The 25,190-nt window shown below is 45.7% G+C and overlaps 1 protein-coding gene across 1 annotated transcript; it reads right to left on the reverse strand.

The window, feature by feature from the left end:
• Positions 1-951: 951 nt before the first annotated feature.
• GCNT4 (glucosaminyl (N-acetyl) transferase 4) lies at positions 952-24,398 on the reverse strand. The gene is made up of 2 exons (XM_090276389.1): positions 24,003-24,398; positions 952-3,646 (listed from the first exon to the last, which is right to left on the reverse strand). The coding sequence occupies exon 2, from the start codon at positions 3,643-3,645 to the stop codon at positions 2,278-2,280; it is 1,368 nt and encodes a 455-aa protein (XP_090132515.1). The 5' UTR covers position 3,646; positions 24,003-24,398; the 3' UTR covers positions 952-2,277.
• Between the last annotated feature and the right edge of the window lie 792 nt (positions 24,399-25,190).

Here is a 25,190-nt window from a genome sequence, read left to right on the forward strand (position 1 = left end):
ATATTACAGTAGTTTATTCACACAATATGTATATTTCTGTAGCTCTTTCATTATTAATATTATCTGATACAATTTAGAAATTCCAAGGTCCTGGTCTCATCACCAAATAACTTAAGAGTGTAGATTCAATAAATACTATCCCAAGAATAATTATAAAACACAGACTGCAGCACATTCTCTAGACCAGAGGGAAGCATGCCAAACGTTTTAGGGGAGGATCAGGTTGGGAGGCATGCAGGATTCTGCAGGATTCCTGAGGCAAAAGCATGTCTGCCAAGTTCCCTGCAAGGTCGGGTGCTGAATCCCAGGAAATGCGTCTGTGAGTAGGGAAAAGAAGGCACTTACCACCTCTTCATGGTGCTATGTGTTGGTTGAACATGGAATTAGACTGATTAATAACTGGCAACTTCCCCAAGACAATGAATGGGCCAGGAGGTCAACGTTTATTTTTCAGCACTTGCATTTACTCTGATGGCCAAAGGCCTAAAATCCAAGATTTCATCAGGACCTTGTGTATTCAAGCCTGGATGACAGGAAAAGCACTTCAACCCCTCTTCCTACTCTAAATCAGGGGACCAGTTTGCTAATCCTACTGGCTTAGAAAGGACCCCCGGTGTGGAGACTGGAGTTTCCTCATACCTGGATTCGGTTACAAAAGTTGCTCCTGCAATTGTGGCTTCTTTTTATATTTCAAAGGTTTTTCAGAAAAGGTAAATGGTTAAGTCTCACAATGGTGTTGGATCTATGTTATCCTTAAGGTAAGACTGTTCTCTGACATTTCAATAGTTTGTCCCTATTTTAATGGTTAAGTCTCACAATGGTGTTGGATCTATGTTATCCTTAAGGTAAGACTGTTCTCTGACATTTCAATAGTTTGTCCCTATTTTAAAAACACTTCATATTCTATTCAAGTGATTCACACACACACACACACACACACACACACACACACACACACACACACCATGTGGAGGAACCAGGATAGGCAACCAGTGCTCACTTTGAGGACTGGGAGAGCAAGCTTAGCTTGTCACAGTCACATACAGTGATGACCTGGGAAGGATGTTCTGCAGGACTCAGCTCTACCCAATAGTTCCTTATTTGTAAGAACAAGGACTTGGTAATCGTTGTTTTCTGAAGAATAAAGTAATTTGGAGGGGGCAAGAAAAAGGAAGCAAGAAAAACAACTTTAGGAAAGGGAGACAATGGTGCCACTTGGCAGTTAGTATCATAAACTTTAAAACAAGCGAAGTTCATTTCACAGACACTTAGATCACAGATGATTTTTAAAAAGTACTTAAATACTTCAGTCTTCCAAAGAGTCTCACAGTGGTCTTGATTACTGTGGGATTAGTATAATTCTGTTTTGTGAAACTTACAGGTAATGATAATCTATGAACTGGACGACTTAGGTTCAATGTTCTGGAATATAACACCTCGAGTATTCATCAGTTCTCATTTTTAACCAATAAATGTGCTTTGAAGAAAGAGCTGAATTAAAAAAGACGCCATCATAACACCGGTGTGTAACACAATACAAAAGTCATAGAAATCCCTTTGTTCCTCTTCAGGCACCATGTGTCCTGAATCCCCCTACTTACCTCAAGTGCCTCCCAAACATTCAGGCACTGTGACTGCCACACTCCCAGGCTCCAGACCCTGAACGGAATTGAGTGAGGCACCAAAAGGTAAATTACGCTTTGGCAAGGAGGAAACTAGAAAATTCTTTGTGCTCTTTTGAGGTAGTGAAGTTTCTCCTTCTAATATTCTAATGCTTAGAAAAAGTCGAGTGGGTTGAATTACGAGGCAAGTAGAGTATTGGTCACTGTACTTAACTGTGGTTCTGAAACGGGTGTTATGTGGGTCAATGCCACACGCTCCAAAACCTCCTCACACTTCCCGATTGTTATGTGGAGAACGTAAGAGGTTACGGCGGTTGTATGAGCAGGGTAAGACTGTCTTTTGAGGGCATTGTATAACTCATTAAAACTTGGATTTAATTGCTACACATTTCTAAAAAGGTGCCCGACATACAGAAGGAGCTCAATAAATATCTGATGACTGTTTCAGATCTCTAACGCAGTGAGATTACAGGTAGAAACAAACAAAAATACTCAACAAGCTGCAGGCCAACTGTCACCAAAGGCTAAGCACTTTCCCTTATGCATGGAATTTTAGATACCTTTCAAGTTACGAGAAGGTTAAGCTCAGATGGTACTGGACATGGTATAGTCTACAACTCTGATTTCACTCCACCTTCCTTCCACTGTGATTTTATCATGTTGTGATGGCGGGATTTTTATCCATAAATAACTTTTCTGAAGACAAAGTGATCCACTCTCTCTGTTGTTCTTCAAGTTTTTCTGCCAAGCATTTAATCAGGACAGGGTCCACCTTAGAATCAAACTTATTAGCAAACCAATGTCCATCTTTGATAAGCCACCTTAATTCTGCTGCTCCATAGATACACACACTTCGAAGGTGAGAGCCTGTACAGCTGGGATAGAAAAGGCCTTCGTGATAATTCCATTTGACAAGGCGAGTCTTACTCTGTAGGTCAGACACATCCTGGGCTGACCGAGAAATCTCCCCAGGTATTCCTGGTACCCGAGTTAAGGTAGCCCAAAAATGCTCATCAGGTGAGTATGTATCTTCAGACCAGGCAAAAAAGTCTTTAACGAGGGAGTTGTTGAAAATATATTTAACAAATGCTCGACTTAAAACAAAATAAGCGCTGCCAACAAATATCTCAATGTTATGAGGGGGGGCTTCTTTGGAGATGTTTGTCCTTACTGGTAACTTCGTGATGTATTCATAAGGCACCTGTCTGAGTTCATGGTGATAAGTGAATCTTTCCATTTTACTTTTAGGGGGTTTCACTGTCTCTAACATATTTGCTCCATTGAGTTTCTTCAGCTCTGACACTAATTCAAAGTTCGACTTCAAAGGAAAGTCTTGCCCACACAGGTTGATAACATATTTCCATTGAACTGAAGACTTGAGAAGGTCTGACAAACAATTTAAATCAGCTTGGAGTCTGGAAATGTGGGCATATTGCACAGTCTCTAATTTGGAAGCAATGAAAATGTTGGAGAAGCACTTAGCTAAATTGTTCATGGCAACTTTGAAGGTGTCAGGTGACTTCAGGTCATAATGGATGCAGTAAATATTGTGCTGGTTATATATAGCACGGATTAGCCTTTCAACCATAATTGCATCTTTATGAACAACCAAAGAATAGGCTATTGGGAAGGTTTTCTCCTCCCTTGAAACAAGCTTTTGGTGGTACTTCCTTAGGGTCTGATAAATGTCACAATCGCTGGTCATCACCACAACATCTTCATCATCCAAGTCAATGATGTCTTTTCTTCTTATTTCCAGAGTCTTGCCAATTTCCAAAGGCTCCTGTTCATAGATACCCGAACAATTGACTTCATACTTGACTTCATCCTTAACATGGGTGTATCTGTTCCTTACAAAAGGGGAAGTACTTAGGGAATACTCAACCAAGTAAATGTCTCTCTGAGGCAAGAGGAATCTTCCTACATTTAGAAGCTTTAACAAGGAGAGCAGCCACAGGGTTAAAAACAGGATGAAGACTTTCTGCTGCAGGGGGTATTTAAAACAACATCTGAATATCTTCATTCTGTAAGAGGCAAAAGGAATAATTCAGAATAAAATATTATGAGAAAATTAGTTCAGTTCAACTAAAGTCCACTGGGTGCCTATCACATACTGGCAGAATGCTGGGCCCAAAGATGAACAAAACAAAGTTCTCACCCTTAGAGAATCCAGAAAAAAAGAAATGAAACTATGGAGCATGGTGGTATTTTTTTGGTGTTCTGTGTTAACTATATCTAATTTTGAGAGATGTTGCTTATCAAATAGAATGGAAAATAACATAAACTACTAAAATATAGGTTTTATGTATTTTTTTATTGTCTGCATTTCTGCTTAGTGTATTTGGAGAGACGGTACTCTGGTTTGTGCAGAGGTCTAGAGAAATGGATGTCACTAAGAGATCTTTGTTAATGCAAATGGCCCACCTGAAACTAAAAGAAATATCCATCGAAATATCCATCTTATACTGCTAGAATATGAAAAAATAAATAAAAAAGAAAAGAAATATCCATCTTGATTCTACCTTCAGATACTGATTAGATCTATGGCTGAAGCCAGATGCAAAAACTCAGTGTATCCCACTGCAATAGCCTGAATGTGTCCCCTCCAAAATTTGTATGTTGAAACCTAATCCCTAAATGTGATGGTATTTTGGGGTAGAACCTTTGGGTGATGAAGATGATTAGGTCATGAGGGTGCGGCCCTCACCAATGGGATTAGTGCCTTTATAAGGAGAGACTGCAGAAAGCTCCCTTGTCCCTTCCACCATGTGAGGACATAGCAAGAAGTCAGGAGTCTGCACCTGACAGAGGGCCTTCCCCAGAACCCCGCTATGCTCATCTTGGACTTGCTGCCTCCAGAACTGTGAGAAATAAATTTCTGTTGTTTACAAGCCACTCTGTCTATGGTATTTTGTTACAGCAGCCTGCAGAGACTAAGACTACCTTCACAAATAAGAGTAGTGGGCAGAAACCCAAAAGAGCTATAATAGGTATTAGAGACTATATGTAAAATTTTGTAAAGATTATACAAATTTGGTAATCCTGCACATTCCTTTATTTTTCTATTTTGTTAGCCTCCATTTCCTCACAGGGTTGAGCGATTTAGCTTTTATGGTGAAAAGAACATGGCTCTCATCGAGTTTGGGGGCTAAAAATAATCTGTGGGGCCATTAGACACTACCTCTCAGAGTTTCTTTTAAAGACTTTATTTATTTTTAGAGAGGGAGAAGGGAGGGAGAAAGAGAAGGAGAGACACATCCATGTGTGAGAGATACATTGATCAGTTGCCTCTCACACCCCCCCAACTGCAGACCTCGCCTGGAACCCAGGCGTGTGTACTGACTGGGAATCTAACCAGCGACCGTTTGGTTCACAGACCAGCACTCAATCCACTGAGCCACACCAGCCAGGACTCTCCGTTTTAAATGTACCCACCCAGAAGAGCTCATGTGTGCAAGGAATGTGTGTGCACAAGAAGGTTCCCTGCAGTGTTATTTGTCAGGCTAAAGACTGAAAAGCACAAAAACATCCTTCAGTGGGGGATGGGTTAATTCCATCCATACTATATGAAAAAGTCTGAGACAAATGTGGATGTGCCCATGTGGAACAATTTCCATGACATACTGTGAAACAGAAATAAGCGAAATGCAGAACTGTGTGTAGGGTGCTCACATGTCATAAAAACACTACACACACAGGTATCTGCACACAAAGAGCACATGTTGGCAAAATTTTCCTTTGTCACAATTACTCAACTCTGCTGTTGTAGTGGGAAAGCAGCTACCAGACAATGTGTAAGTGAGTGGGCATGGCTGTGTTCCAATAAAACTTTATTTACAAAAACAGAAAACTGGCTGATCTGGCCCACGGGCCAGTATTTCCAAGAGGATGTTGTATAGACTTGACACTGGGAACAGGAATTGCTTCAGTGCAGGCTGGGAGAGGACTGAGGATTGGGGGCCTGGGTAGGTGGGGGGTTTACTGATCACTGAAGAGCCTTTTGAGCTACTTGAGCTTAAAAAATGATTATATTACTTTATTAGGTAGAAGCAGCCTATCAGGGAGAGGGCATAGATGTGCTTATTTTGGGAGCAGCAGGAAGAGGGCATCCAGGGAGCACTACCCCAAGTTTTGAGGACAGGAGGGTTGGTGGAGCTCCTAAGGGATTTCAAGGAGGTCCAAATACTGAAAACTGGGGAAGTGTGAGGAGCCCATATGCAATTTCCTAACACATCTCAATAAACCTTCAAGGAGAATGTAAGCTCCTACCAATTTCCTTAGAGAGAATTAGCAAGGACTTTTTGAACCTGATTTATTTTTGAAGATTGCATAGCTCTTCTGGGAATGACATATACTCATTCACCTTCCCTTGAATCACTCTCCCTTAAAGAACACTTATGGACAGTGAGCTGTCCTGCAGAATCTGTGTCCTCTCTGATCGCACCTCAGTGTCTCCCCTGTGGGTTTCCCCGGGGTCCTCTGTCAGCTAACTGCTCTGTTCATGCACACTCTTCCTGGGTCTTTGGCTTCAACTTCTACATGCACATTGTCAACAGCTTATCTCTCACCCTCCCCTCCCCTCTTGCCCAACGTTCTGAAGTGAACGTCCAATTATTTGATGGACTGGTCCATCCGACAGCTTACAGCCACGCAACTTCAATGAGCCCCAAACCGAACCTGATATCCTCACCTCTCCTTGTGTTTTCTGACTCAGTTTATAGTGAGACCATCCACTCTTCCATTTTCCCCATACCCACATGAACAATCACCTCACAAACACCTCGATTCCACGCTTTCTCCTCCATACATGTTACCAGGTCCAGACAGCATCTCTGCTGAATCAGAACTCAGGTCAGGGGAATCCCACTCGGGCTCATGGCTGAGTCCCTTGTCGGCTCAGCTTTCTGCTGTCCCAGACAGACCGGATAGAGTTCTGTCACCTCCATCTCAAGACCAAAGTTGCTGCCAGTTGCTGGGAAGTGTGGGAAGCCTGCCTCCCAATGAACAAGGTGACACAAACTACAACCCCAGAAGTCTGAGCACACGCTTAGAAATTAGGTGTTGTGATAAAATAAACTTAGAAAATTTATCGATCCCAAATCAATCAGTCTTATCATTGTCCTAATTCATGGTAATTAGGCATAAATAGGAAGCAAGTGCATAAATGGCTAGAATTAGAATGAATTTTAACCAAAGTAAATTTTTACTTTTTCTTTTCATACTCTAGTGGTCCACACAATCTCTAGTTAGCATTAGTGAAAAGTTCCCCCTGATATCACAGTGATAAAATGAAAAGACCTCACATTTCTGCAGAGGTTTACAGTCTTCTAGAGCTTTCATGTCATTTATGATGTACCGTTTAATTATCATTTTCACACTTACACAAAAGGCAAAGGCCGGCTCCCGGTCCCAAGCTTCCCTTGCACCTTCCTGAGAACAGAATGCCTGAAGCACATACCTGGGACTCCAACCTGGCTCCTGGCAAGTCTGAGTGGAGCTGGGCAGCCATGCTGCCTGCCCGGAGAGGAAAGGTCACAGGACTCTCGTAAGGGACAGGTGGCAGCCACGCTGTGAGAAGTGGCTCTGGGTCCCATGTCTGAGCTTCACCAGTTACGGACAAGAGTTCATTTTAAAGAAAGAAGGCAGGGGAGTCAGAGAGCCTGGGAACCTGGCTTTTGATCCTTCTTCCACCCAGGTATCTTTAAAGGGGACACCTCATCTGACTATGGGTCAGTCTTTGACATCAGGAGAAAGCAGCAACCCTGAAATACCACTCTGTGCCAAGTCAGAGTAAAACCCCTGCACAGAAATTCCTTCCACTGAACAATCATTCCTTTTCCCCAAGTTAGAAGATGTGCCTGTGCAAGGTGAGCTTCTGTCAAATCCTGGAAGGGGCTGTTGACCTTTTCCCTGCGGTGAGAAGTCACCAGGTTATGAGCTCAGGTTAGAGATCACAGTTTCCAACCCGGGCTCCACTTTTGGACACTCCCAGCCCCTCCCAGCGGGGTCTGCACTGTGCTTAAAGAACACCAAGCAGCAGCGGCACAGCTTCAGGGGCCAGGGGCTGCAGGGGGCGGAGGGGAGCTGGGCGTAGTCCCCTGCAGCGCAGGCCTGAGAAAATCCCAAGGCGCCAGGTCTGGAGGGATGAAAAGGAGCTCCTGAAGCCTGACCCGCATCTGACTAGAGTGGGCTGGGCTAAGGCTGGCAGTTATGCGGGCCGCCATGCGTGGTTCCTAGGAGACAGGCAGCAGAGCCACCTTCTGCAAACACTCCCCCCACCCCGCGGCTCTTTCCCTCCTAAAGGTTCAGTCTCCAAGCCTGGTGAACAAGAAGCAGGCCGGTGTTTGGCTGCCTGGTAGTCTTATAATTACATTACAAACAATCTCCCATCCACAGGAGAAGGGTATTTCCCCTTCCACCTGCCCAGCAGAGAAGGAAGCCTGGCCTGCTGTAGTTTATTCCCACCTGGGTACAGAGCTGAGAAGGAAACGATGGCAAGGTTTCATCACTAGAGCTCAGCTTATTATTGTGTCCCCCCCTCCCCCCATCATCTCCTCCCTCAAGCCCGGACACTACTATTCCTCCGTGGTAAGCTCCCCACCCCCAGTTATTTTCAAAGCTCTTGCCCACACTTTTGGCTTATTGCCTTATTTTTCAACCTACTTTCTATTCTCCCCAAAAGTCTCAATATAAATTCAATATTTTCAAATTAATAATGCCCGAATGCCTCCATGTAATGTTCTTTATTAAGCTAATAATATCGTTATTATAATGTAGAATCATTGAATAAAGAGTTGTTACTCAGGACACTGTTCTAAGTATTCAGAATATAAGAATTCAACCCCTTCAACAGACCAGTGAGGTAGGTACCACCTTTAATCTTCTAACAAGACAGTAAACTGAGGCCCGAGGGGATAAAGAAATTGCCCAAGGCTATAGGGTTATGAAGTGCTTTAGTCTGAACTGAACCCAGAGAGTGTGGCTCCAGAGATGTGCTCTTAACCCTTTAGCCAATACTGTCCCTTGGAGTCTAAAGGAAAAATGTTTTCCACAACAGTTTTGGTCCTTGACTATAATTTCTTGTTACTCTGTCTTACCTAACTGTCCTAAAGCTGGAACAGAAATGAACAATTACGGGATTATTTATTTACATGGTGAATCAGCCTGGTGGAATACTGGGTGAGGAAGCCTTCTCGACCTGCGCTGGGCTGGGACCAGCCACAGGCTCCTCCTGAGGGAAGCCCCTCAGGGGAAAGAAAGTTCATCCTCAGCAATGCGCCATCAGCGACTCCTGTCTCACGTCGCATCACTGCTTGCTTACTGACTCACTTGTTCTTGCAGTAACTGGTGACACAACCGGGGCTCTCTGAGAATGACTCATTATTTTAGAACACTTTCTGGTGAAATCTCTGCGTGGAGACTATTTCCTTTGTGGGCCACCTTTAACTTCTTAAACTTTGTATCATTATTTGTCAGTGTGAAAAATAGGATTTGAAGCCTTTATTGATTTAGAAGGGTCAACACTGTCTTGCTCGCTAAAGTCTTGCAGAGAAGCAGCATCACTTAAGAGCACTAATATAAAGATGAGCTCACTGAGACAAAACAAACAAACAAAACAATTCATCTAGTTGAATAAGCTAAGGTCCTTCTACCATATGTAGCTCCTGGATTTCAATAAAGCCATTGGTTCTCTTCGATGACATGCTCATCACTGAACCCAGAGAAAATTTTGAAATACGACCACTAGCAAGCAGGAAATGACTCAGCCAGGACGAATTTCCTCAACACCTGTGCAGTGCCCGCAGAGTCTGCAAGGAGCAGGAAGGCAGGTTTTTTGCTCAGATTACCTCACATTCTCACCATTCTACAGGAAAGATTGCTATGGCACATAGCTAGCAGACTGTGAGCAGGTAAACAGCAAGGAGATGAAACGCAGGAAGGGCGTGGCAGGGTCGTAGACAGCACACATTAAGAATGAGCAGTCCTTAAATAAGAGGGGATAGTTTTAAAAAGGAAAATGTTTGTCATCCTCTGCTTATAAAAGTAAACACTTTCATTAAATTTAAAAAAATCAGAAAGTCAGAATAGCCTCAAGAAGAAAACAAAGCTCCCCAGTAATCCACCAGCAGGTAATGACATTCTGTGGACGGTGCGTCCTTCCAGGCTGGTTTCAACACACCTTTCCTTGGCTTGCTTTTTAACCAGAGTCTCACTATGTAGCACCACTTATGTTTCTTTCATTTCACAATATATTGTGAACACGTCCTGTTTTAAACTTGGACTTTTAAGTTGTTACAAAGTAAATGATTTTTACCAGCGGTCAACATACTTTTCTATAGAAAGAAAACGTTTAAGTAATAGAATTTACTTTTCTGGGCCTTTTCCACCAAAGCTTAAATAATCCGTAATTCCTGAATAGGGCTGGGTGTGAAAATTAAAAACTGACAAGGATTTTCATAGTGACAGTCTAAATTCCTCCTTCTCTAAATGAGGGGACAGCGTTCCATTCTTGGGATGTTTTCCTCATTACATACATGTTTGTACATCCAACTGCTCCCCCTCAAGGCACTGGACAGCGCAGGGGACTTTTCTGCTCCCCATACCCAGGCCCCTCACGGTGGCATTCTGTGCGGCTTGCTCCACTGCCCACTCCATGTAACATTCTGGCCAAAGTCAACACCAATCTTCATTCTGCCTGAGTCCCTGGATGCAGACCTGTCCCCTCCTAATGGTTTATACTAAGCACGAGAACTATTTGCATTCTCTTATTTACTCCATTCAATAAACCTGTGAGGTAGGTACTATCATTATCCTCGCTTTTCAGATTAGGAAATTGAGTTACAGAGGATAAATAGACGGTACGTGAAGGAGCCAGGATTTTCGACTATGGTCCAATTTTAGAGCCTACAATTTTGACCAGACCCTACACTTTTGACCACAACGCAAGGTGGCCTGTCCGATCTCTGGGCAGTAGTAAAACTCATCCAGACGTATTTTGAATCCACCCACCCATTTCTACTCCACAGGAACCTCTCTAATCCAAACCAGCATCAACTCTTGCCTGCACAGAAATAACCTCCTCACTAGCTTCCTTTGCTTCTGTCTACTCCATTCCCTGTACTGTAGCCTGTGGGGGAATAGACAGACGTGGGGAGATGTGGGAAGCAGACAGGCTTGGTTTAAAAGACTCTGACCGCTGTTCGGAGCCGCCCCCAGCTGGGCCCTTAGCCAGCAGGTTGTCTTCCAGGCCTGCTCTGAATACCACCCTCCGGGGGATTTTAAAGATAAAATAGAAATACAAAGTGGCTTTTAAGGAAGAGGGAACCTGCTCTGTTTTTCTCTGTAAAGCCTCAAATCCTTGTCAGTAAAATGTGAAGAACAGAATGATAAAGTAGGAGGAAGTGCTTTTGACCTTGTGTAAAATACCTGGATGTTTCAACCTGTATTGATCTGCACTTCCCCTTCAGTCCCTACCATTTGGGGAAGTGCTGCATATTTTCCTTAAGTACTTACGCATGTGGAAAGTGGATAAAAACCCTGGCTAATAAAGAAACAGGGGCGATTTTTCACTAGAGAAAACCCCCTCCCTTTCTTCCTCAGATGGAGAGTGTCTGAGTAGTTTCTTCATCCACTCCAAGGGGCCCAGAGTCTCTCTCAGTAGCCAAAAGGATCTTTTAAACATATAAGTCATATTACTCCTCCCGACCCAGTCCAATGCCCTACATTTGAAACACTCCACTAGGGTTGCATTGAACTTAGAATAAAATCAGTTCTTTCCATGGCCACAAGGGCCAGACTGTCACTGCTGTCTCTCCAACTCCATCTTACTCTGCTCGCTGCACTCTAAGTGACTCCAGCCATCTACGATTTCCTAGCACAGCAGCTAGGTCTTACTCAGGACCTTTGCGCAGATGTCCCAATGTTTAGACCCTTTTTCCCTGGATCCTAGCCTGTCTCCTCAGTATCCCTCAGTGTGGGAGAAAGACCTTTCCCGGGGTCCTTGCTGACCGCCCTTAGATCTTCCCGCTACCATAGCCCTTGTTTTCTTCTAAGCACTTACCCCAGCGGCAGTTACTCTGTTAGCTGGACAGGCCTGGTTCACACTCTCCTCGCAGCCCCACGTGCATACCTCCCTGGCAAAGGGTAGTTGCTCAGTGGGACCAAGTCAGATGACCCAAGTTCTAGTCTGGGCTCTGCCATCAAAAATTCTTCAAGTAACTGTGGCAAGTCATTTAATCTTGGGCAAGTCTTTTGTTTCCCATGTGTTAAATGGGAAATGGTTTTTCTATCCCACAGTGCTGTTATGAAGGACCTATGACACAGTCTATGGGGAAAAACAACTTTGGGATGCATATTTTGGGTACTAGGACCTCTATAAAAAAATGATTTCTTGGGAGAACTGGGAGTCAATAGGTTGCGGTTTAGTTTTATCTTGCTGAAATAGTGCATGGACTAGTCCCTTCATTCTGACGTGCTATATGTCTTTCACTATTTGACAACAATTTTTTTGTTAATATCTGTTGCATATATTGTTCCTGAAGACATATACCTGTTTTGGATTTTCAAAGACAGGAAGATAGTTCTTCTGGTTAAACTTTAAAGTTTTTTGGCCCCAAATCTGCTCAATAGCTTATGAAAGATTGAGAGTCAAATAATTCCTTTAAAAAACAGCCAAGAAGAGCAATGCAACTAGTTTTGTACTGAGTTCCGATCAGCTGAACAGCTTCTGTAACCCTATGCCTTGTAGAAGCTATATACTTTCCCCCCATTCAGTGTCCTCAGGGGCAATTCTCCAGATAGCACAAAACGGCAAGGGCTCATTCTAGCCTCCCTGCTCAGCCAAGCTGTCCCTGATGGCCACATAACAAATGAGGCGGTACTGAGGATTCTGCAGCAATGTGAGGACCAATATGGCGAATTCCATATTTTATATGGCCAACATTAACTGCTCCAAGGTTCTGTAGATCTGCAGAGGTATGGTAACTCTGATTTCCCTCTGGGCATTTGAAGCAGAATCTCTAGCCCACGACTATATTACAGGAGCAAGTGGCTGTGGAGCGCGGCAGAGGCGGCGGAAGGCCAGTCCACGCTCTTGGGAATAGATCATACACACTCAGCTGTAAGTCACCAGGATGGCTCCTCTGCTTTCTGCGTCCTGCCAGTGTTGTGGGGAGCTGGGCCAGAGGCCTCCAGATACCCCTGCACTTGCACTACAATGTTCAAGACTGGCAGCTCTGGCGTGATGTCACTATTCAGGAAAGGCCTGTATTTTTTTGTTTAAAAGGTACACATTGTCCTGAGAGCTCGTGTGTATATAAGACCTAATCATGTTAAGACCCAGGAACTTAAAATTAAGTTAAACAGGTGGGAAAAATATCTGCAGTGCTCAGGAAAATTCTGAAGTAAGAATTTTAAAAGCAGTAATTTCTTGTCAAATGTCACATCTAGAAATGACTCCAGGAAGCTCTCCAGTTGGCATCCCCTACCGAAATGCATCTAGCCATGGTTTTACTTACAGAAACAAGTCTCAACACATAGGTTTTATTTTAGGTTAACGGAATTAAAAAGTGAAAAGACTGCTTAGTCAAACACTAAGCCTCTAAGCAAACATATGCCAACTGTATATAACATAAAAGTAAAAACCAGACTCTTTAGATTTTCACACAGATGTTCCAATCATTTAAAGGTACTGTGCTAGAACAGACAGATCAGTGAGATGAAATTCAGAAACGGACCTGGCAGGTAAGGGTCTTATATATGGCTGTGGTAGTGATGGCCAGTTACCTTCCAACATCCATCTTTCCTTTATTCTTTAATAAGAGAACCCTTAATATTGTTGGTAGCAGAAATGTGCCCTTCTAAAAACTCCTTTCCCCAGCCTCATTATAAAGGATCAGTCCATGAAATATAATGTCAGTACCCAGGAAAGTTCTTTAAAGGAACCTGATTTGGGGGGAAGTATGCCATTTTGTTATGTTTTTCCCTTTGTTCATTTTTCTGCCTGGAACTCCGACGTGATGGCCAGCATTGCAGCAGCCACCTTGGGACCACGAAGAAGAGGTCAAGAGAACATCAGAGACCTCAGCCCCCAAACCCTCAAACTGCTGAACCACCAGCAGCAAACGTGCGCTGCATTCTTGTCAAATGGGAGAAATAAGCCCCCCCCCCCCCCCGCGTGTTTAAGCAACGTTGCAAAGTGTATGCAAAGATACACTTTGAAAGATGACCATGTGAAAAGGGTAATGCTTAAAACACACACACACATACTCATGCACAATTAAGCTTAACTTTAAACCAGGCTAAACTGTCTACTTATACAATAGTAAAATCCTGTATATAGCCAGTAAAATCCCATATATAGCCAAGTGCAAGAGTATGTGTCTCAGATGATGCTTAATGTCTCATCCATCTGTATCTGAAGGCATTTAGAGGGTTTAGGTAAATTTCTGAAGGAAAGTGGACTCTTAAGATTTACCAAATTAACTCTAACGTTAGCATGAACTATGCAGTCTGCCTCAGGTAAGCACAGCTTAGCTTACAGCAAACCCCTTTTCTCTGGTTCTGGCCAGAAACAGGGGGTAAGCCACATAATTTCTCAAAGTCTCCTTACAGATGAGCAGCCTTTTTGAGAGCTTGTTGTAACAATCTTGTTACATATCAAGAAAAAGCTATCGCCAACAGCTCACAGGGTGAGCCCTGCAGAGCAGCTGTGAACCACTCCCTCATTCCTCCCCTACCGGCCTGACTCCATTCCTCTCCTCCCAGCCACACACCTGCCTCCTCCATCTTACCCTCCTGCTCTACCTTTGTGTACAAAATAATGGGTTCGTCACTGAGAGCTCGTGATTCTGAATTTAAGTCCTGCCTGTGCAAATGAGCTCACGCTCATCTCATTAGCCCTCTGCCTTCTCACCTGTGTGAAAGAGGACCCAGGGCGCTGACTCACATGCACACTCTGACAACAGAGCTCATGCACGGGTACACGCTGGCAGAGGAGCGGGCTGGCACACAGGCTGCGTGACCGTATGCGTGGAAAGCACTTAAACAGCAGCAACCAGAGGAGGAGCACCGAGTATTACAGAGCAGGGGCTGGTCTGCCAACAGGGCCTGGACTTCATCATCACCACCAGCTCCTGCCCCCAGAGACCACCTCCCAGAGGCAGCAGTGGGGTCTCCATCTGGCAGGACGTACAGAAGCCCCATCAAAACCTTCAGCATTCTCAAGGTCAAGGGTGGAATCGGATGGGCACCTGGACTATTCTTACAACTTTTCCGTAGGTTTAAAAATTTTCAAAATAGAAAGGTTTTGTTGTTGTTGATGTTTTGTTTTTTAAAGTGGGCATCGGGGGGTGACTGGAGTGGGCAGGACTAAAAGTCTTTGAATGTGTCTGCCTGGTGTTGGGACTCAGGCAAGCCATTCTCAGTAGCAGTTTTAACAACTTTTTGCTGCCCCCCACCCCCGCTCTATAATACACACTTTGTATCACCTGCTTAACTTCTTTGTTACAAAAATACCGTTCCTTTTGTTGTTCCATAATTATGAATTAGTTGACGATCATAAAAAACATTTTTCTATTATCTTATTGTGGTAAAATAGCTATAACATAAAATTTACCATTTTAACCATTTTTATACGTACAGTTCAGTGGCATTAAGTACATTCACATTGCTTTTGCAGCAATTACCACCATCCATCCACAGAACTTCTTCTTCCCCAACTGAAACTCGGTACCCAGAACATACTAACTTCCATTTCTCCCCTCCCCACAGCCTCTGGCAACCACCAACTACTTTCTCATTATATGAATTTGCAACTCTAGGAAGCTCATATGGGAGGAATGATACAAGACTTGTCTTTTCATGACTGGCTTCTTTCACTTAACACAATGTCTTCAAGTTTCATTTACTTTCTCCCTTTTAAGGCTGAATAATATTCCATTTGTAGCAGCACAGGAGTTCAACTCCAGCCAGGTTTACTTTGGATTTGGCAAGACCGAAAACTGACAGCAGAGCGTAGGAGAGGGAATTCATACCAGTTTAATCTTGCGCCTGCAGGCGAGGATAGGAACCACAGGATCTGCCTTTCAATTCTCATGGCAGCGAGCAAGAACAGGGGCCAAGGGACTATCCGCATTCACTCTCGTCCTGTGGTGGCAGGCAAGGACTTAGGGAGTCAATATCGTCCGTGCTGCTGTTCAGGGGCCCATATGTATACATGAAGTTATTAACAAAGGTGGCATCCAGCCAGTCTGCGCTGTGTAATGCTTATGCAGAAAGAATTCTCTTAGATAAGGGTGACCTAGGCAAATAAAAATACACGCGTGTAGAGGTGAGGATCCTGGCTATGGTCACCCTGACACAACACCATTGCATTTATATAACACATTTTGTTTACCTGTTTGTTCATGGAGGACATGCACTGATTGCTTCCATCTTTTGGCTATTGTGAATAATTCTGCTATGGACATGGATATACAAACATCTGTTCACATCCCTGCTTTAACTTCTTTTGGGTATGTGTTATATATATGCCTTTATTCTACTTCTATCTTCCCTCAATTGGCCGTCCATCCATCCAGCAAACGTGCACTGTGTGCCTACCATGTGCCAGGCAGGCACCAGGCTAGATTCTGGGGAGATACAACTAGAAACTGGGCTGCCTGGAGAAATGAAGAGACAAAGTGAGGTCCTGAGCAACCTGAACACAATCTCAAGAAATCCCAGTCATTTTGTTCCATTTAAGTTTTATTGTAGAGATAATTTCTAAGAAAAGGTAACTAGCTAGCATTTGGAAATGTTTCTTTTTGTCAGGGATTTTCCTGCCACAGTGTAGACTTTATGTTCCTCCTTTCCTTTGGCTCCCCATCCCCTACTCCAGCTCCACAATCTCCCTCTTATTCTATTAGTATTTTTCCACAATCTACCCTCTACAACTTACTGTGTCTACCTTGTATGCCCCTTCTCTCTCCCGCCCTGTCTGATACTACATCTGTCTGCCTCTGCCTGCCTCAGTGGAGGGCAGCATGGTTGCCGGAGAGGCCCTGGCAGAAGATGATGACTGGCCTCTCCTTGTCGCTGCCAGGTGGAACGTGGGGGTGTGGAGAAAGGATGCAACAGTGCAAATATTCCAAATATGCCGCAGTGATGCAGAGGAGCAGGAGAAGGAAAAGAAACCTGGGCAAGCAAGGAGTATGCTAAGACTGTTCTTCCTGGTCCCAGGCACAACTGCCCACCCCTGCTGCAGTCTGAATGAGTGGTTTCGTCATGGGCTGTCGGGATCTGGGAGATGACCAGGAGCAACACCAGGGTTTGCAGAGCCTCAAGAGACAGGTCCAACCTATCCAAGGGCAGACAGGCCAACTGTCCAGTCTGAGAACAGGAAGCCCTGCTCCAAAGGGACAACCTTGTCCATTTGCCCTTTAACTATATTAGAAATCAACAAGAGGGGGCAGAGAAAGAACGAAAGCAATCAAGGAGCTAGAAGGACCGAGTATTCCTGGAAGTTTACTTGAGATTACAGAGAGCTCCATTAGTGCCAGGCACTTATTCCCTTGCTTGCTGCAGTAAGGGAGAATATCACATCGTAAGAGGTGTGGTAGCATCTTGGAGGAGGAAAGCAGTCTTGGATGTTTTGGAGATTTTTGCAGTTTGGTTGAAGGCTATTCTTTCGATGCGGGGGAAGGGAGGGAGGAGAAGGTTTGAGTAGATCAGATAGGATCAGGAATAACTGTAGAATTCCAGGCACTTCTTCATGCTCTAGCAACCATGGCTAAAAGCGTTCTTGCCATAGTTGTTTTGCTTTTGCCTTTTAAAACATTTTTTTTTTTTTTTTTTTTTTTTTTGGTGCAAGTCCATTATCTAATTGTACTCCTTTAAGAATCATGTGTGACAGATTGCCATCAGATATATGAAAAGATGCTCAGCCTCACTAGCTATAAGTTAAATGCAAATCAAAACCACAATGAGATACTGCCTCACACCTGGCCAGGATGTGGAGAAACAAGAACCCTAACACACTGCTGGTGGGAATGTAAACTGGTGCAGCCACTATGGAAAACAGCATGAAGACTCCTCAAAACTACCATGTGACCCAGCAATCCCTCTTCTGGATACCTATGTAAAAAAATTGGAAACACTTATTCATAAAGATATGTGCTCCCATATTGACTGCACTATTATTCACAATATCCAAGGCTTGGAAACAACTTAAGTGTCCTTCAACGGATGACTGAAAAAAGGAGATGTGGTTCATATATACAATGGAATATTACTCAGCCATAAAAAAGGATGAAAATTTCCATTTGCAGCAACATGGATGTATCTTGAGAGTATCATACTAAGTGAAATAAGTGAGACAGAAAAAGACGAGAACCATATGATTTCACCCATATGTGGGATATAAAACAGAAAGCAACAACTGAACAAACAAAAGAAACTCATAGACACAGATAACAGTATGATGGTCACCAGAGGGGAAAGGGGGTCGGGGAGGATGAAGAAAGTAAAGGGGGTCAAATATGTGATGATGGAAGACTTTTATAAACTCTGGATGGTGAGCACACAATGTACTATGCAGATGTTATTAACTCATGTTACTCCAATAAATTTAGTTTAAGAAATTCTAAAAATAAAAAGAATCATGTATGAGCAAAGTTTTAAAATAAAAAATTAAATACTTGACTCTCTTGGCTAAATGTGGACTTCAGCACAAAGTTCTTGCATTCCAGAGATTGGGGGAGGGATGTGCAGTAAAGCAGAGGAATGAGGAAGCCCAATTTTTACTTCCTATTATTTTGAAACTTCTGAATTCACCTTAATCTGACTGTAAATAAGCTGAAACTCACCTTTGTCTCACCTGGTGGTATAGACCTAAGAGGGAGAGGAAGCAATCATCCCCAACAGCTCTTGGTGACAGCTGTGGAGGACGCTGTGAGGGATACCAGGGCAGAGTTAGAAAACAGCCCTCTGCGGAGAAACAGCGTGCGGGAGCCTTCGGAACAGCAGTCACTTCCACGCAAACCACGATGGGACTGATGGCAGCAACTCTGAGGTCAGGCCCACAAGGGCTGCAAGAGATGTCAAGCTTTCACGCCTCATTAATTGTGGGGAAGGCCTCTCATAAAAATACTCATATCATTAATGCCTCAGGCCAGGACATCAGCGGCCAAACTGGCAGAGGACATAAAGGTTTCCACAAAAAAGGACAGAAATAGGACCTAAGCAGATCTGGACTTGGACCTAGTAAGATGAAATTTAACAGAGGTAAACACTAACACTTGGGTCCAAGAAATTAACTGCACTTGTGCCAGATGGAGAAGTGTGGTTTACCAGGAGCACCTGTAGAGAACAGCTCCGTGTCTTGGCTGACTGTATGTTTGGACGTGTCACTGTTTGGTATGAGACCGCCAGAAGATTTTTTTTTTTTTTTAAAGGCAGCAAAACCAAACCCCAAACCAAATCAATCTCATGCTGTGAGAACCACAGAGCTGCAGAACATCACAGCCTAAAGGGATCTTAGAAAGCATCTTCTACCAGTTTAGACCTTGGGACGGAGGAAAGGATGGGTTTGTGTCTGGGTACAACCTTCTACAAGGATAGTGACTATGGAAGGTAAGCAGCACTGTGAGAAGCTAGTGACCACAAGAAGGAAATGAAAGGTTATAACCAAAGAAGTGAAAATTCAAGAGGAACCAGACCTGGCTCCAAATATTAAAACATAGGTTGCTGATGCAGCTGGTCGAGGGACCACACTATGAACCACTGCTCTAAGTAACAAAATTGTAGTTTAAAAAAATATATATATTCCAAGTTTTTACCAAGACTCAATGGCCTATTTCCCAGTAAGTTCAATTTTGGGACAATTTATTGCCCTCCAAACCCACACATTGGTATTTAAATTATGCTTAAAAGTTCCACCTTTACTTGCCGACCCTTAGTGTCTTACTAGTTCAGCTTCATAAAGCAGACCTCTGTGTCTGCTTCTGTTTCCTTTTCTGGCATTTTACGTAACAGTTTCTCTCTGGTCTTCTTCCACTTTTCCTGTATTTTTCTATTATGTTCAGCAGAACAAGCTTCATTACACATTAAGCTGTGACCTGCTTTTATCAAATGGTATCTGGCTGCCCACATCTTCTATAATAGTAAATATTGATTCAATCCTTTCCCCAAGGCCCACACTAAGCCCACGTGCCCAGGCGCCCATTAGGTTTTGAAGCAGCTGCACTTAATTCCTGATTAATTTTATTCTTATGTACTTGAAACTTCAGACTTTAGGAAAATTACCAACAGATGGAAATGCATATAAAATGACATGTAAAGCAATGCAAATTAATACAAAACATACATCTCTAAATTGCTTAGGAAAAGTCTGTATGCCTTGACACCAATGTCTGCTTTGCAGAATTCTCTGCACTCTGGTGAGCGTCACCGGATCCATTTATTACAGTTAATTTTATACAGCATCCCGCACCTGACACTTGTTGACATGCTAAGTAAAAGACACCACTGCCCATCAGGCAAATGGGATCCTGGTCTTAGCTTTGCCACTGTTTGGCTCTTACGGACTTGGACAGGTTCTCAAAATTCTCTAGGTCTCAGGTTTTACATCTGGCAATGATGGAAATGACACCAACATAACAAATCCACCAGCGCTGAGGTTTGCTGAGAGCTCCCTGTGTTCCAGGCTCAAGGCACACAGGCACATATGGGACACACAGGATGCACGCAGACACAATTGCATGCATGAAGCACACATGCAGTCCTCACAATAGCCCACAAGAACGCACCACAGAGCATGTACCTCATAAGTGTGGTGCCATTGAAGAGACCAGGAAACCAAGACAGAAAGGTCAGGAAACCTGGGTAAGGTCATACGCTGACAAGTGGCCGGGCCTGCGCCAGGGCCATGGCGTGTCACTCCAGGGACCTCTCTTAGTCACACTATGGCTCTGTTGTCTGATTTCCATCAATGTTTCTCCTAATCACTCAATTTGCATAGCTACGAAGTAAAACTTCACAGTCAAAGTGCTTCAAAATACTGTTTTAGTAAGATGTTGCTAGCTTGTTATATGGGTTTGATACCAAAATGCCAGCATGATCAGATTGTTTTTACCTAATACTTCAAGAGTGGGAGGGGCTCCAGATAGCCTGTTGGTTCCTCCTTTCCTTCCCATTCATTCATTCCATTCACAGATCAATACCTGTGAGGCTCTCTCCTCTTAAAAAAGCCAGCTCTCTGTCCCACCTCTCATTCAAGGAGCAGCTTCCAGGGAGGTAAGCGCATCCCTCAAGCCCCCCACTGTGTGCACACACACACATACCACGCGCTGCTCACTCCCACTACAGCTTCAGTGGAGACACAGCACCACCGTGGTTTTCCTTCCACTTCTCCCCATGAAGACAGGGGCTCTTTTCCAGGTCCGCACTCCCTGCCCCAACCCACCTCAAAATTAAAATAACACCCCAATACAGGTGAAACACCCCCCCCCCCACCCCCCCCACCCCCAGCTCTTTGGAGGGCTGATCTATCCAGACACTTACTAAGTATTTCTACTCAGGAGCCTAGAGAGCAGCTCAGACTGAACAAAACCAAACTAGTCTTTCCTCCCCAAACCTGCTCCTCCTCCACTTTTCCCTCGTTTGCAAATGGCAGCACCATCTACCCAAGCACTCAAGCGCCAGCTCAGTGGCAGTCACTCTGCGCTCTCACATCCTGCACAAAACTAGTCACTAGGTCACGCCGGAAGCTGCCTTTACTCCACCCACTTATGTCATTCCCAGGCCACTGCCTCAGCCTAGACCACCAGGCTCCTCACAGCCCCATAGCCAGCCCTGCCTGCATTAAGAGCTCCTCGGATCCATTCTCCACACAGCCACTGGAGCTTTGTTTTGTTCTGAATTTAAATCTCACCAGGATACTTTCAGATGTGAAACAGTCCTGAGGATCAATTTCACAAAATGGCCCAAAGATGTGGCACCCTTTAGTTCCAGGACCTGCTGACCTCACCTGGGGCCATTCTCCCCTCAGGCCCCACTGGACCTGGAACAATCCCCACTCTCCCCTCCTCTTAGGACACACCCTTCCGTGGATAACCATACTCCCCCTTTCCTCCTCCTCCCCTTCCCACTAATTAGTTTATGCAGATCTCACTCATCATTCAGGTTCTACCTTAAATCTTCCCAAAAAGGCCTCTTGCCTTCACCGAAGCACATCTGTGCTCCCACAGCACGACCTGGCACACCCGAAATCTGGGTTGATGAAGTGACTTTTCAACCTTGCATTTCATAATCTTCCTGCCTTATTCCTGCCTTCCAGCCTAAGAAAGAAATCCTTTGGAGCTGACTTAGCTTTACTTTCAGTTCATGGTGCGTAAGCCCCAGGTCCCCAAATCATAGTCCCATCACTAGTAGCCCCACTAGTTGGTGACTCTAAAGGGAGAGAGAGCAGAAACTGGGTACTCTCTGTCCAATCCCTATCTGCCCCTGCCCTTATGACCCAAGCTCATGCAAAGTTAGTTTCATAACTCTTTATTACCTGCCTATCCTGAGGATATTTAGCATGGTGCCATCAAATGCCAACTTTGACTAATTGCCCGATTATGCCATTCACCCCTATACACTATCTCTCTGCAGACTATGTGGCATTTAGCAAGTAACTGTAATATGTACCTCTCAAAGGAATGAGTTCAAGTAATAAACAGGAGGGAACACTTCTCCCTCACTCCCAAAGAGAATACTTTTCAGTCTTTCCCAGAAGCAATCAGTAGCACACAACCAGATTCTTCAGCTATGGCTACTGTTTCTTTGCAAATGCAAGTTAATTATGATTCGATAGCATCCTAACTGGTAATTTCTCACAGAGAAATGGACCTTAGAAAGTGCAACATACAAACTGCTCTCCGCAATGCTTCAATTACTTTTGAAGATTTTACTTCCTAAAGACAAAATCCACAAGAAAACTGTCGGAAAGGACAGGCTCCAGAACGTATTTGATAGTAACGGCATGTTTCTGCATATGAGATCAAAAGAGGTGATTTCTCTTGTCTATACCAAACCACATGAACACTTAAATTATCTACCCCAACTGCCTGAATATTCTGGTTCGTTGCTTTTCAATTTTGAGGATGAGAAAAGAAAAAGACAAGTGCCTCGGGGCTAACGCCGCCTCTGCCTGCCCGGCCAGAATGCAATACACAAGCTTCTCCAGCTACAACCTCAGGGAAAACCTCCCCAACGCCCGAAAGCCTAGTTCTTAAATTAACAAAACAATACCACCCACTCGCACAGTTGGCCTACAATAAGACGGTAAACTGACTTCAGAGTCCACACCTCTTGACTCGGATCCCGGCGGGCTCAGGGCCTCCGGGAGAGGCGCCGCCACTTAGCATGGAGATGATTCCAGCCAGCTCTTTGGCACCAACGCTTGACCTTAGAAAGCGCAGAAGATCGTCCCTGCGGAGACCACGGCGGGGAGGCTAGTCCCGCAGCCTCTGAAACCCAAACTATAAAGAGACACTCCCACGCCCACCACACACACCGGGTCCTATTGGGGAAGCCAAGGAAACAGCCCATTGCAGCACGCGCCGCCTCTGTCTCCCGCCCACTCGTCTCCCGCCCCCTGGGGGCCCGGACGTCCAAATCTTGGGCAATTTGGCCGGGCCCCGCAGGTCCAAAGCTGAGTAGAGGCTGGAGGGTGGGTCCGGAAAAACGGGTGGGGACATCGTCCGTTGGCTCCCCTCCCCTGGGTGGGTCTAGGTGGCCCTCTGACCTGGGGCACCAAAACGGCGGAACCCAGGCCCGGGAAAGGGCGCCTCCCGGCAGCCACGTTCTCACTGCTGTGGGACAATCTTGGGAAAACCCTGGGACGCGCCCGGAGACTCCTGGCCTTTTCGCTCCTCTCTGCCTGGAACCCGGGGCGCGGACACGCGTCTCCCGGGACGCCCTCGCGCTGACACGTGCCGGCTGCCCCGCCGCCCGCCACCCTCTTTCCCAGCTCTGGCTTCAGGAACTTTCCAGCGTCCGGTCACCGCGCAGGGTCCCGAAGTTGCTGCCCACAGCGGAGTCACCCATCCGGCCCCCTGACTCCCATCTCGCCCGCCAGGTGCCAGCGCCGGCTCCTTGGGACACCCGCAGGCCAGCGGGCGCGGGTCCAGGCCGGGGCTCAGCCCACAGTCACGATGCGACTCCTCCGGCCGACCGCCACCCTAGAGGGACTCGGCGCCCAAGTTTTCTCCGGCGGGAAAGTGAAAGTCGCGAGGAGAGGGTTCGGGCATCCGGGCCACCCAGCCCCTGGGACAGGAGCTCCGCACCCGCCACCGCGGGACAGCCCCACACGTTGGGCCCGGGCGTCCCTCGCCGGCCTGCGCGGCCAAGTCGACTTACGAAATGGAGCGGAGCAGCCCCAAACGCGGGGTCCCCGAGGCTGCAGAGGCCCCTCCGGCTGGGGCTCCAAGCTGCGCTTCAGGCTCTCCGCCCCATTGCGGCGGCGGCTTGTTCCCGTCTCCTCCTCCTTCGCCACCTCGGCAGCGCACCCTGCGAGGGAGTTGCTCTCCCTCCGCCGGGAGTGGGAGATCGCCGAGCGGCCCCCGTGACGTGGAGGGGGAAGGAGGAGCGCCGCCGCCGCGCTCCCGCAGAGGGAGCTCCCGGCCGCTGCGCTCCGGGGTCCGGCTCCGCGCTCCGGGCAAAGTTCCCAGGCGCGCACGGCGCGCTCCGCTCTGGCGGAGTCGCCGCTGCCCTGAGCGTCATCCAGGTTCCTTTCCCTGTCCTTGTTAAACAGACCAGAAATCCGAAGTCTGGAGAGCTGGGTGACTTGCCCTAGGTCGCCCAGAGGGCGGTGACAAAGCAAACTCACATCTGTGTCTCCGAAGGCCCTGCTCCGCCAGGCTCTGGCTTTGCAGGACTCGCCCGCTCTCATTGGTAAGATGAGGACACTGTCCCAAGCAGCCTGGAGAAATGTCATCTAGGAGTAGCGTGGGAAGGTGGAGCTTTATGTCCAATAAGTAGAGTACAAAGTTGCTTTTCAATCAGTGCCTACAGTATGCCAAATAGACACTAAAACTTCCTCTTTACCCCCAAGCGGGGGTGAGGGTGGCGGGCCATGAAGGCACAGTATCCGGTCCCAGTCCTGCTCACCCAATAACTGCATGAAAACAAGCACACACCTTCGTAGCCAGTTGGGCAGTTATTTACAACTCAGCCTTTGTAGTGGGTTCTTGTGAATACGTTAACTTTATGAAGTGGATGCTCGGCGCTGTGCTCGTAATTCCCGCATGGCAGGCGACCCCCGCGGCGTTCCCCTCCTTTCCGGGCTTGAGCTCCTGGGGCCTGCCTGCTGGGGCAGGGAGCGCACGAGAAAGTCAGTTCCAGCTGGTTTCTTCATTACTTCCTCCGCCAGGCTACGTTGACTGAGGGCCTGCTGTATGCCTGGGCCTTTGGTGGGGAGATGGATAGGACCAGGCAGGACCAGTTAGGAGCCCCGCAAGGGATCCCATATTTTTTACTCCTATGATCTAGAGTCTGCCCACAGTAATTAGAGACTCTGAGTCTACCCTGCCTTTAAAAAAAAAGAAG

The sequence above is a fragment of the Furipterus horrens genome, unplaced genomic scaffold (assembly GCF_987537825.1).
Source record: "Furipterus horrens unplaced genomic scaffold, mFurHor1.1.pri manual_scaffold_5, whole genome shotgun sequence".
NCBI classification, from domain to species: domain Eukaryota; kingdom Metazoa; phylum Chordata; class Mammalia; order Chiroptera; family Furipteridae; genus Furipterus; species Furipterus horrens.